Source organism: Urocitellus parryii, chromosome 9 (genome assembly GCF_045843805.1).
Source record: "Urocitellus parryii isolate mUroPar1 chromosome 9, mUroPar1.hap1, whole genome shotgun sequence".
NCBI classification, from domain to species: Eukaryota; Metazoa; Chordata; class Mammalia; order Rodentia; family Sciuridae; genus Urocitellus; species Urocitellus parryii.
In genome coordinates, this window is record NC_135539.1 from 107,727,672 (window position 1) to 107,741,841 (window position 14,170).

At 43.5% G+C, this 14,170-nt stretch overlaps 1 protein-coding gene across 2 annotated transcripts in view; it reads left to right on the plus strand.

Annotated features, from left to right (window-relative positions):
• Kcnh1 (potassium voltage-gated channel subfamily H member 1) overlaps positions 1 to 14,170 on the plus strand; it is a 357,402-nt gene that overhangs the window by 146,408 nt on the left and 196,824 nt on the right. For both annotated transcript variants that reach the window (XM_026387530.2, XM_026387531.2), the window contains exon 7: positions 550 to 979. In XM_026387530.2, coding sequence (XP_026243315.1) covers positions 550 to 979 — 430 coding nt within the window. The remainder of the gene's footprint in view (positions 1 to 549; positions 980 to 14,170) is intronic.

The window sequence follows — 14,170 nt, forward strand, 5'->3', positions numbered from 1 at the left end:
CTGCTATTTAATTTATTTTAAATTTCCATGGTTTTTAAATACCTTTTTACTCATTATGAAAGTCATGATATAGAAAATAAGTGTATAAAAGTCTAACAAATATATACCAATATGTTTAAAAAATTACCTGTAATTTCATAACCTGACAATACAGCAATAACGACTGTTAAATTTTTTTGTTTCCTGACCATTTTGTAACCCATATTTATATGCCTGTGCACAATGGAATGTGAAATACAAATGTGGTGCAACCCTTAAAAATTGTTTAAAAATAAGTAATGATATAAAGATACTCCCTTATATTTGTATACTTTGGCACAACATCATTCCTATTAATTTGCTTTTTTAATTTGCTTTTTAAAGAAAGAAGGAAAAAGTTAAGAGAAATCTCCATACCATACTCTTGGGAATAAAATTATGATTTTAATTTTTAAGGGTTGCATAATATTGTATCTCATGAAAATACACTATGCTTAAAATAATGGCCCAAGTTGGGAGGAGGAGAGGGGTCGTATCTTCCATCCTGACTCTGTGTTCCTCTTCTCACAGGGCATCAGCAGCCTCTTCAGCTCTCTGAAAGTTGTTCGGCTGCTACGTCTAGGGCGGGTAGCCCGTAAGTTGGACCACTACATTGAATATGGAGCTGCCGTGCTGGTCCTGCTGGTGTGTGTGTTTGGGCTGGCTGCACACTGGATGGCCTGCATTTGGTACAGCATTGGGGACTATGAGATCTTTGACGAGGACACCAAGACGATCCGCAACAACAGCTGGCTCTACCAATTGGCAATGGACATTGGCACTCCTTACCAGTTTAATGGGTCTGGCTCAGGGAAGTGGGAAGGTGGTCCCAGCAAGAACTCTGTCTACATCTCCTCGTTGTATTTCACCATGACCAGCCTCACTAGCGTGGGCTTTGGAAATATTGCCCCATCCACAGACATTGAGAAGATCTTTGCAGTGGCTATCATGATGATTGGATGTAAGTATGGCAGTGCTGGGTTGGCGGGGTGGGACGTAACTTTGGGCCATCCCTTCTGTTAGCTGGAAATAGGGCAGTGGCTCTTGTGCCAGCAGAATGGAGAGAGTTAAAATAAGGGACAGAGTTTTGTTGTTGTTGTTATTGGTGGTGGTGTTTTTAAAGACTAGCTTTATAGTTTTCATGATAATTAAACATGCTCACTGAAAAAAGTTTAGAAAATATGAGTATGAAGTAGAATGTGAGGACTATCCATAATTCTAGCTCTCAGATAAAGATAACTGTAACTTTTTGATGCCTTTCCTTAGACTACTTTCTATATAAATCTGAACACATAGATACCAATTTTTATAAAGTTAAAATGAGATCGTGTTACTTGAATACTTTAAATTTTCCTGTAACGGTGAATTGTAGAAATCTGCCCAAGACATTTTTCTTAATAAGAGGTATATAACATGTTTTGCCATATACAGTGAACCATAGTGAAGCAAATTAACATATTCATCTTCTTGCTTAGTTACTTGCCTTTTTTATTCAGTGAGAGTTCTTGAAATCTACTCTTAACCAGTTGTAACATTCAATATGGAATTAATTATTCTTATGTTGTACATGTCAATTTGAACATAGCTCTAGTTCTACACCGCCCAATAGAATGAGGAGAAGAATGTGAAAAAAGAATATAAAATGTCTCATTAATTCTTTGATGTTTATATGTTTAATGAATAATACTTTTGATATATTAGGTTAAATGAAATATTCTATAATAATCTTTTTATCCTTTTAAGTGTGGCTCCTGGGAAAATTTTTAAATCTTACTCCTTTTGGACAATGCTAGTCTAGACCAACATTTTGGATATCTGCTAATGGTTGATAAATTTTCCAACTCAAAACAACAAAACAAAAATAAAACCACACAAGTAAAAGAAAGGGGTGGGGGAAGTCCTTGTTTAATTGAGAAGGGAGAGATTAATGGAGTGACATGCCTGAGCTGAAAAATAATCCTAGTTCTTGTGGCAGGTATTTAAATCTGAGTAACTAGCCCACTGACCATTGTGTAGCTATTCCTATTGTGGAGTATGAAAGTCACCTTGGGCTGCAAATAGCAATGAAGTCTTAGGTAGGACTTAGGTAGGACGGCCCCAAGTGGGCTAGAAACAGCAAACTTGAGCAGATTGGACTCGCTCTGAAACCACCAGGCACACCCTGCCAATGCTTCAGTGACAGATTGGGTCATGGGAGAGGACAGCCCCAGTGAAGCATCAGTTTGGACAGTGTTCTGGTTACACTGAAGGACTTGGGGGCTCTGGTTCTGCTTTTGCTTGCTGTGCTCTGTTATGGTGGAGTTGACGAATTAACTGTTAAACCAACCAGAAGAAAATCTGAGGCTTCAGTTTATCCAGCTGACCGGAGATGGAGCATCCACTCTGGGAGTGGATTTTGTTACCCAGATTGTCGCATTTGCTGCTTGTCACCTCCTTTCTGGCAACTGCCTCATCAAGTCTAAGGGAGTCCTTTCATCAAAGCCCTCTGTGCAGGCAGAGTTTGCCTGAGCATATTTACAGAATGTGTCTAAAGGGGTAATGGATTGTGGGAAGCAGGAAGTGTCTGCCAGTGGAGCTTTGGGTTTGCTCCTTACTTTAAAAGGGGTTTTAATAGAGATGATTGCCTGGCCATGGGAAGCAGTGTTAAGGATCTGTGGGTGGCTAATTGCTTTGTTTAATTAGAACTTGAGGTACTTTCTCATGTTGTAGGAAAGAATTAAAGACCTTTACTCTTCTAAAAGGGTTTCAGCCTTAAAAGCTGTGAGCCCTGGCTAAGAAACAGGTGCAGTCTTGGGGTGTGTGTGTGTGTGTCTCTCTCCATTAGTGCTGGGATCCAGCTTAAGGCCTTGTGCGTGCTAAGCATGGGCTCTACCACTGAGCAACACCCCTCACCTGCTGGTGGCATTCTTATGAGCCTTGGAGTATCCAGTAATCAACAAGATGCAGTATGCTTGGGAAACGATTTCCTTCTCTTAGTGGGGAGATGAAACACTTTGTCAACTTGCACAGCTCATTATATCTGTTACAGAGAATTTGCCTAAAGTGTTCAGTTAGAAAATAGGCCCTGTTTCACGGCTCCCCCAAAGGCTTTCAAATACCAATCTCTCTGCAACTTCTTACCTAGAAGAAAGCAGCTCTGGTGGCATATAATCAGAATAAGCAATTTATTTTTCTTCCCAAAACCAATCTTCTATGAAGAGCATAATTTCTTGGGTATCCAGGGAGAACCTCAATTATTACCACTTCTTGTCTTTTCTCACCTTCTCAGAGTCAGGTGACATTTGCATTTCTTAATGTTTTTAAAAAGTGTAATACACAGGTAGTCGCCTCTGCATTATGCAGCCACGCGTGACATTTAGTTAAGCATGGGCTATTTAACACTGTTTCCTGCTATTTGTCAGGCACTATGCTAAGGGCACTCCGTGGTTTCTATTGCTTATGACAACTGTGTACATTAGAGATTATTATCTTTGTTTTATACGGAAATGGACACTCAGAGAAATTGACACAATTTCCCAAGGATGTGGGGCTGTGGTCAAGAGCGAGGATTCAGGTCCAGACCCCTCTTGTGAAGGTGATGGGGTAACAGTGCAGATGTTGTGATGTGATGGAGTAGTTTAATAAGGCAGGTTCTGACTACCTCTCCATGTTTACTCCCTGACATATTGAAAATTCTCTCTGTAAACTTTAGCAAGCCAGCAGCTTCTGCAGTGGAAAGTTTTTCTATGCTTGTTTGTAGTTGTTGTCGTTTTAATTTAAGAACAAGATTATGTTACAGTCTCAGGGGACCAGGTGCTTAGGAAACCAGCCATTTTTCAGCAACCTGTCACTTACGGTTACAGCTGTTCCACTTCTCGTGTGACACACGTCTGACAAATTCTTGTGCTAACAAGAAAGTTATTGCACTCTGTGTAATGAGTGGTAATTATCCTTGTAAACTCACATTCTCAACAGCCTTTGTTCAGGACAACTGCTGATGTCTTGTTGGGTTTACGGGCTTCTTCTATCTTGCTTTGCCTGTGTGTACACATGTGAACACTTACCTGCTTCCTCATGGCACTGAACTGTACCAGAATGGGGATCTCTAGCCATGGGGAATATTGGCTGCAGCCTGCATTTACCCTGAGCTCTGTGCTGCCTCCATCCAAGGTCACCCCAGCAGCCTTTACAAAGTGGAAAAAAGACAAAAACCAGTGGACTTCTAAAATAGTGGTTACATTGTGATTTTTTTTTCCTTCTGTGCTTTGAATTTTACATGCCCTGATAATAGTATGTCTTGCCTATTTGGTTATAGTGTGTTAGCCATAATATAGATTATCCAAGCTTTCCTTTGCTTCTCTTCACTGCAGTCAACATCTCATTACAACTGGGTTCATTCTCCAGAGGATGCCAGGAACTAAAAAAAAAAAAAACCAAAAAACAAAAAAAACTAAATATTTGCAAGCTAGTCCACCTTGCTCAATTCTAATTTTTTAAAAAAAATTGCATTAGGAAGAGGTGAAAACTATTGGCTAAAATAATTTTTTTGCAGTTAGCCATGGGGGTAGGTGTTCTGTGGTGTTTCCAACTGTCTGGTTTTATTTCTTAGTCCCAGTATTAGGTCTTGGCCTTAACCAGGGGCAAGATAGCCCTTGCTCTGGCCTTCCTGCCCTCCCATCCTAGGTCTGTGATGGTCTACAGTGGTCACCCTGGGATGTGGTGGATGGACTTACATTTTTTTCCACATAAATCTCTCCTGCGTGTTATACCCTGAGACACATCTGACAGAGACTGTCCCCCATTCAACAGGCACATGCTGATTGCCTCACAATTATTGCTCTGAGTCTTCAGGTTGGTAGTGGATGTGGGTGGGAGGAACAAAGACAGGCCCTTATGGTCCACCAGTCAGTGATAAAGGTCTGGAAGTAGAATCTTCATCCAATGTGGCTGAGCCTTGCCCCACCTTTGAAGGATCCCCCAAAGGACGAAGAATGGTCGGAGGAAGAGCCTCTTTATCTGGAGGTCTCAGTCTGGGTAGAGACCTGGTGCTGCCTTGGGCAGCTCCCCAGGAGAACTGGATGGTGAAGAGACAGTTGCCATTTTCTAAATATGCACTTGCACTTTTCTGCTTCTCTTCTCATAATGTCATTGCTGTCATCCTGTCATTTCAAGTAAGCTGCATTCATTCCTCTCCCTCTGATAACGGCAGGTGGTCTAGACACTGCATTCCCACTCCACACACTCCCCACCCTCAGGCCTCACGGGTGGCCTCCTGCCTCAGCCCTACACAATATCTGTCCCTTGGAATCCACATCTTTCTTCCCACTCTGCCTCCACCTTGGCTCCTTAAAATCCTGGCTCAGTGCCAGTGCTAAGGGACTCTGATGAACATCTGCTCGGTCCTGCAGAGCTCCTCCTTCTCTTCCACCTGCTGAGCCAGATCCTATCCTGATGAATGTTTCTGTCGCCCTACCCCCAAGCCTGGGAGCACCCAGACAGCAAAAGGGCCCACCCTTAATGGCTTCCTTTTATCACCTTCTCTTCTTGGGGAAGGGACATTAGTAACCTACACCTCTGGATGTTTGACCCCACTACTTCACCCATTTATAACCTAACAGAGTGCTTTATGAAGCTTTTCATCTTGGATTGTCACTTGCATTCAAATACAGGGCTTCCCCCACCACTAAATGACCTTACTTAAACATCTCTTATTTCTTTCCATCTCACCTTTGCTGAATATCCCTTCTTGCATTAGGTACTAGTTTTTCTAAAATGACATGGGTCACAACTCCCAGGAAAGAGGAAATGTAAGAATGCTCTTAGAAGACTTCAAACACTTTATGGACTCTTAGTTAAATATTAATTGGCTTATTGATTCTGAATAATTGAGAAGGCCCTGGAATTTTGGAAGGGGGTCTTCAGGGCTATCGAGAGAGCTTTATTAGGGGAGATTGGTTTTTGCCTCTAAACAGACCCAAAATGTTTCCTAAAAGTTTAAGCTTCATCTGGATTCCTTACAGTCTTCAGAATCCCTGCCTTCTCTGCTGTATTCACACATGAATTCCATATTGGGATCCCATATGGCTGTTCCAGCTTCAGCCATATGTTCTTTTTTTCCCCTTCTTTTCCAGAAAGTAGAAGGGGAAAGGGAAGCCTGGCCACATGCCTTCTCTTGAAGAACAAGACTAGGAAGTTGGTTGTTAGTTTTGTTCACATCTTATAGGCTGGAACAGGGTCACCTGGCCACATCTCATTGCAAAGCAGGCTGGGAAATGGGGGCTTTATTTTGGGTGGTCCTGTGCCCAGGTAGAAGTACAGTAATTTAGAAAGGAGAACAGATGCTGGCAGGAGGCCAGCAGTGTCTGCCTCAGCGCTCCTCCTCCTCATCTGTCCTCAGTTGATACCAGCCATACAGGAAGCCCCCCACCAGGCACACTGGTTTGGAGTTAGTGGAGAGACTTTGACCCAAGTTCTAGATCTACTCCACCCTTTAGTGTTGGTGGACTGAAGGCAAGAGGCTATCCTGACAATCTTACTGGGTGGGAAGTAAAAATGAAATAATGGCGTATGACAGCTGTTTGAAAAGATGATAATTTTACGTTGAGAGTTGAAAAGGTCATGATTTTTTAGTGTCTTTAATGACAATAATTGCTCTTCCCAGTTAATTTTTTTCTTTCCTTAGGAAAAAAAGAAAATAATAATTGCAGCTCTCTTCTCAGGAGCAGGGGAATGCTATTTGATTTCATTTTTGGTTTGTTTATTTTGGGAAATGGGGCAGTGTTCAGAATTCTGAGAGAAATTAGCACTCATTTCTCATTTATTCTTAGAGTTCTTTTCTAGCCAGCAAATCAGCTTGTTTTTCCTCTAGAACCATTTTTTTTTCTTTTTAAAAAAGTTTTGCCTGCCGTGGTGCATTTCAGTTGATGTCCCCATCTTTGGCACAAACTTGGACTACCTTCTGTCTTCCACATCCCTTCTTCCTCTCCTCCAGAAAACTAATCCTGGATACTCCCACCATGTCCCTTGGTTTTATTAAGCTTTTATTGTGTTGACGGGCCCTGTGTTACTTCTTTATGAACATTCTCATGATATCATAGTTACTTTTCTCACCTGATTTATATTTCATCCAGCTCCAGTGAGACTTTCTAGACCCCCAGATCTTCCTCTTCTTTTTTGTGCCTAGGCACATTCTGAAAGATTGTGGGAATGAGGATGGCTTTGTTACCCATCAGTTCTTGTTGCCTTGTATATCTCTACCCCTGATTAGTGCTTTGACCTTTGGTAGCTTCCCCAACTGAATATGGAGGTACCATTTGGGGATGGAAAATAGGATGACATAAAGCACCCAACAGTGATTTCAAGCAATAGCAGTGCTGTCCCTGCTCTATTTCCTCTCTTGAGCACATTTATAAGGCTCCACAGTGATGTTTCTTAACCATTTTAGTCCTGTAGGTACAATCTAAGAGAACTTGAACTTGCATGAAATATATATGTGTTTTAGTATTTAATGTGCAGGTCATTAAATATAGCTGGACTTGATGTTCCATAGATATGAAGCATTAAAAAAATGGCTGGGCTTGGTGGCACACACCTGCAATCATGTGATTTGGGAGGCTGAGGCAGGAGGATTACAAGTTGGAGGCCAGCCTGAGCTACTTGGCGAGACTCTCAGCAATGTAGGGAGATTGGGGATGTAGCTCAGTGGTAAAGTGTTCCTGGGTTCACTCCCTAGTACCAAAACAATAAATAAATACTTTGAAAACAGTATGAGAGCAGAGCAGGATAGGAGAAGTTCTTAAGTGAGAAGTTGTGTCATGTGGCTGAGGAGGCACCCCAGGTGTCGCTGTCCAGGCCTGACTCCCAGGATTTTCACTGGGCAGGACAGGATACTGAGAGTGACAGGAGAGCTCCCCCTAAAGAGGAGAGAAGGGACTAGAAACAGTCCTGAACTAGCACCTACCTGCAGATAGGTTTTCTTATCCCTGTTTTACAGGTGAGAAAACTGAGTTCAGAGACACAAAAGGACTTTTCCCAGATTGCAGTTTAAGAGGGGCACGAACTGGGTTTTCACCCCAGTTTCATCTGTCTTCATGCTGTCGCTTCCCTTACTGATTATTTCGGGATGTGGCAGTTGGGAAAAAATGTTCTTTGTGATGTGCATGTTGGGTGCAGGAGGGGTGGAGAAGCTGGGAGTGAAGGGAGAGGGCTGTGGAGAGACAGCAGGGAGGGATTGCTTTTCCTGGGAGATAGTTCTATTATTTTGGATTACAATTATGGTGAAAAAAATCTGATTGCAAGAGCTCTAGGAAGACATCACCCTTGTTTGTAGCGGGATTTCTGCACTGGGTGAAGGAATTTACAAGCTTTGGATGTTAGGAAGCTCTGATGGTGGCATACAAGTGATGAGGTGTATTGTCTCTGACATCACAGGTACCCGTGTTATTTGCAAAATCCCTTTCCTTTTTAAATTTCCATTACATTAAAATGTGTAAACAGATGTTACAATCCAGTTGTTTCTATTTCTATATTACCTCCTTTAAAATGCATAGCACTCTTTGGGCAGGGGATATTCCCCCATTTTACTGACTGGTGTGAAATGACAAAGGCCACACAGCTAGGAAGAAGTGGATCTGGGCTCATCTTTCCCAGCTGAGAGCTCTTGTTCTTAGAGGTCACTGTGGTGGCAATTGGTGTGGGTAGCCAGAGACCACAGGCTCTGCCACTGGATCTTAGGAGCTGCTGCCTTCTTGGGATGCCCTTAAACTCTGATGGGAAGGGGTGAAAATGTGGGCCAAGAGTGGCTAAAGTCTCCATCCCTACTTTCATCAATGGAACTTGATTAATCACAGTTCACAGCTCTTCAGCTGCTTTTTGGCAAGCATTTATTGTGGTTCTCAACTGACAGTCACAAAAGCAGACAGCTAAAGAGAAGTCAGACAGGAGAGAAACTTTCCCGTCTTCAAAATTGGAGGAAAAAGGAAACCTTATCGGGGACATCGTTTCTTTCTTTTTTTTTTTTTTTCTTTTTCCATACTGGGGACTGGGCTCAGAGAACTCTACCATTCAGCTATGTCCCCCGCCCTTGTTCATATTGAGACAGGGCCTTGGTAAATTGCAGAGGCTGGACTCAAACTTGTGGTCCTCTTGCCTCAACCTCCCAAGTCACAGGAATTACAAGTGTATGCCTCTGTGCCTGCTTAGGGACATAGTTTCTAAAAGCACATGAACCAGTCTGGTCCCTGAGAAAACAACTGTTGAATTTACCTGCAGTTCTCCAGAATCTCAATCAACAGTTTACCTGAGTTATCTGAGTGCCGCCCACGTACCAGGCATGAGTGAGCACTGAGGATGGAACAGTGAGTGGGTTAATAGGTGAGATGTGTCTCCATGAAGGAGAGGATGGTTGTTACGGGGACATGTGCAGGAGACCCCTCCCCCAGGCAGAGGACGAAGGAAGAGGTCGGGGAGTACATACTCCAACTATTAGAAAAGAGCCTGGGCTGGGCATAGAGAGCCTCCCTGACATGTTCCCCCGAGCTGGACTCCATGGGGCCACGTGAACCAGTGCTGTACATGGTCCACCGTGAGCTCAATAAATAGTAAAGGCATGGAGGAAGGGAGGAAAAACAAGATATAATCCCTTTCTCTTTTTGCTTACAATCTGGTTTGGGAAATGCAGATGCAAACAGGAAAAAAACACGTGAAGCTGGAGACCACTAAATGTTTGTGGAATAAGCTTTCAGACTTCCAGGAAGACAGTGATCCTTTCTGTAATGTGAAGGGGAAGGCGTCACGAAAGATTTTATTTGTCTAGTGAATAATGTATAGGATTCGCATCACTTGCACAGATGAGTAGGTAGGAATAGCATTACGGCTGATGGAGGGTGGAACCTACAGAGTGTGCAGAACACATTCTCATTCAACTCTAACACCCCTGTGTTGGAGGTGTTATCCCAGTTTTATAGGTGAGGACCTGAAGAGCAGAGAGGTGAATTATTTTTCCCCGAGTCAATGTTCCTGTGAATGATGGGGCCAGAGTGCAAGCCTAGATTTCTGACCCCTGAGCTCATCAACTTTCTACCAGTCTGTGCTGCATCCCCAGTTATCAGCAGGAGTGAGGATGTCTCTGGGCCCAAGGACAGCAGAGAAAACCATCCCCACTTCCTTTCTGCCAAGTAGTTAGGAGAAAGTAAGATGTGCTGATCAAACCGCCGAGCACCTGCTTTGAGCTTCCTGGCTTATCAGTCCCATAGACTTCTTCCTACTGTGAGCTACTGCTTGGTGACCAACTGTGGACCCTCTATCATATGACAAGGGACAAGTGCCACAGTAAAAATTTGCTATTTTTTTTTCTTCTTTTGGAAGACCCAGATCTCAATCTTACAGTCTTTCATTTAGAAGAGTCACTGGGAAGCAGATTTTACTTTTCATCTTCAAGATTTGGGGATTTTATCACTCAGTTTAATAGGACCAACAGAGCCACAATTTATAATATTGGTTGGCTTGTTTTCATCAAAGATTGACCCCTCTCCTGGCCAGTCCCCCCTTTCAGTTGATGCTTCCCAGGAGGAAACTGACCAGATGAGGAAGAGGATTTATGGAAGCCATCTCTACTGCCAACAAAACCAGTCAAACTGCATAGACGGCTGAGGTGAGGTCAGAAGTAAGATTTCCATTTCTGAAATCACAGACCATGGAAAGTCCATGGGAGCAAAGCAGAGAAGCACGGGTGTGAATTGTGCTCTGTGACTCAACAGTCAGGTGAACAAACTGCTCAGTCCTGGAGCCTGTTTCTATATCTGATAATGGGAAAGACATGCTTCCAGGGGCACCTCTGAAGGTAAAGGCTGTTCCTTCTCAGAACATTTGTTACTGCCAGGCATCCTGGCCAGAGCCACAGATGGCCTGCTACTTGACATTGATGCCCTGTTTTTTTTTTCATCACCTTTTATTTGTGGTGTTTGCTCATTAATTTGATTGAATCCTTTAACAGTTCCCCCAAGGACTTTGGGAGGTGTTGGGTGAGGGTTTGAAGGTAAAGAGTTGTCATGTGCAAAGATAGTAACAAGGCTTAGGGACAGCACAGAGCTTTGTATAACACAAGCTTCGTTGTGTGTGGAGTAAGCATCAAGAAGACAGTCTTGTGGCAAGGACGCTGCAAAATGAAGCACTCATGGGGCCAACTCCATAAATCCTCACCTGACAGTGACTGTGCAGACTCACAAAATGTTTCCATTTTCACGTTTCCCCATTGTGGTCCTCTGTGCATGCGTGAGAGAATAATTTTAGCTCTCATCAGCTAGAGGTCTGGCTCTGAATCATAGCTATGTGGTGATAAAAAACCCACCGTTGCCTCAAGAAAGCTTGGCAGGGAGAGAGGTCTTGGTAGGAAGAGCAAAAATGAAAGAGGAGGAGGCTTTGAAAGAAAATCAAATATTTGAAAAATCACCAGTGAGCTCTGCAGAGCTACAGGTACACCTGCTTGCAGGCTAACCTTGGTCAGATGGTCACAAGGACGGCCCTTTGTTTCCCTTTAGGGGAAAGGCTGAGACAAGGGGCTGGGCTAGAGTGGGGGTGGCAGAGCCAGAGATGGTATTCCTTCTTGATCGTGACTGCATCACTGAAGGCCGGGACCCCTGCTTAGAGGTCTCCAGGTTTGACATGAGGGCAGCAGAGGGCACCATTGAAGAAATTACAGTGAACTCTAAGGGATCCTTACAAAGCCAGGTCCAAATGGGCAAATTATTATTATTATTTTATGCATGTTAGGCAAGCGCTTACCGCTGAGCTCCATCCCAGTTCCCAAGTGTGCAAATTAGCAGAGGACAGCAGCCTGACCACAGTCCTGCAGAGAACACAGTGACGGGGGCTGTTGGACCATGGAGCTGCCCACAGGGCCAAGCCCTGCAAGCAGGAAGGAAGAGAACACACAGAAGCCACAGGTTCTCCCCTGGCTGCCTTTTTGATTCTGTCCCTCCTGGGAAGCTCAGGTGTTTAATTACTCTGAGCTGTGATCACATGCAGGTGCAGGAGGCCTTGGCTAGAATCCAGCTGCTTAACAAGTGAAAGGGAGGCAGGGTTTCAGAGCAGAGGCCTTTCGGATCACAGAATGTGTGGTTTAAAGCCTTTTGTCTCCACTTCCCTCTCTTCCTTCCGCAAATACTGATCAAACTTGCTAGGTGCCAACCACTTAGCAATGGTGTGTGGACAGATGAGTAATCAGACATTCTTTTTCTGAGATAATTAACCAGATCTCCAGTAGTCTGATGGGCACTCGCAAAGCTTTGGGATTGAGAACCTCAAAATCATTTTATGGGTTGTCCTGTGAATCATTTTCCTAGTGTTCTCTGCTTCTGCAGTTGGCTTTTTTGCACCCAACTACATGACCTGACATTTATCCAAACGTGTCTCCTATTTTCCTTCACTTCACCGATCTGGGAACACAGACATGGAATGGAGACATAGTAGCAGGAACAAAACGGCAAGATCATTACAACCCCACTCATGGTTTAAGAAGTTATCATTGGTCTTAGGTTGACTTGATGGTGATCAGAGCTGCCTGTTCTTCCACGGGGTAGCATCTGGTCTCCATTCTTGGCCATTCCTAACACATACCATGTGGCTCCTCAGTTGCACTATGATCCTATTCTACTGGGAGGGATCATTCTCTCCTTCAAAATGCCAACGTTACTCCTTTCATGTGACTCACAGTGACGTGCAGAATCTCTGTACTTTGCCCAATGTGTGGTTAAATGTCTTCTTCCACCTGTGCTGAGCTCTGGCCCTGGAGCAGACAGCATCCCATCATGCTACTGGTGATAGAACACATCTTTCGTTTGCTTTGATTCCTTATTTGTGGTCCTTTTTCATAGTCCCTGACTTGAGTTTGGGCCCAATAGATGCCGTTTTCAATGCTATACTCACTCTTCGTTCCCTGAGCCTCTCACAGAATCTCAGCCAGTGACAAAGTTCCTAGCAAAGGAACAAGTATCTATGCAAGGGAAAACCACATTTCTACCATCCTCTGCTTTGGCAATTGGCTTTGTGGGCTCAACTCCATGGTTCCCTGTAGAGTGGGCTCTTCCCCACTGGGTGCAACTTCTTGGCACTTACGCAGGGCTTTTGTTCCCTAACCACATGAAGGTATAATCCTGTGAAGTGGCCATTAATTCCCACAAACCACTCTTATCTGAGTGGTTCCTGGGGCCTCTCATTAAATAAATTTTAGCCTTTTTTGCTTCTCTGTGCTTGCATATAGCATCAACCAAGTCATAGTTTTAACTTTATTTTTATGATAATTTGATTGTCAGGTATATGATTTGCAAGCATTTTCTTCCATTCTGTGGGTGGATTGCCTTTGCACTTTCTTAATGGTGTCTTCTGAGGCACAGACGTTTGAAATTTTGAAGAAGTTCAGTTTCTTTTGTTGCTTGTGCTTTTAGTGTCATTACTTAAGGATTTAGATCTTTGATCTACCTTCTTGGTTATGACCTCCCCAACCTCGAGTCACCCATGACTTTGAGGGGAGCATGGCACTGTTTTGAAGTGTTCTGGCCCAATTTCATTGGCCCAAATTCACATCATATCATATAAAAGCAGTGCCTGCTCTAGACCCACCCTTCCTCTCCACTCACTTCAGAAATTTGGAGGGTGGGACTTGCTGAATGTATCAGAGAATTGGAGTGAACATGAGATAAAGCACTGAATTATTAGATGTATAATTCATAAATCCTCGACTTTCTTATGGATGCAAAACTTTGACATTTAAAAAAAAATTTACCCATCAAGTATCTCATTTCCAAGTTGTAAAGAAGACATAAGAAATGGTTATGAATATCTCTTAATTTTTCTGATATATTCCTGAAAGCTAGAGCTAAGACTATTGTGTGGAATGCCAATAAGTACCACTCCCCAATGGGTGCTCCTAAGAATCAAAGGTGTGGGCAGAGTCTGGGAGAAGCCATGCTGTGTTGAACAGTGATCTCTGACCCCACGGCCTCCTGCCAGCTCCTCTGGCTTTCCATCTGTCATGATGCCCTGACAGTCGGGCATGGCTGTTGCTTGTCCCATATGGAGTCACAAACCTGCTTTTCCTTTAGGCCCCAGAAACCTGGTGGTTTCTTATCTCCATACTTAGAAACTGAACATGAGGTTTGGGGCAGGGAGAAGACTC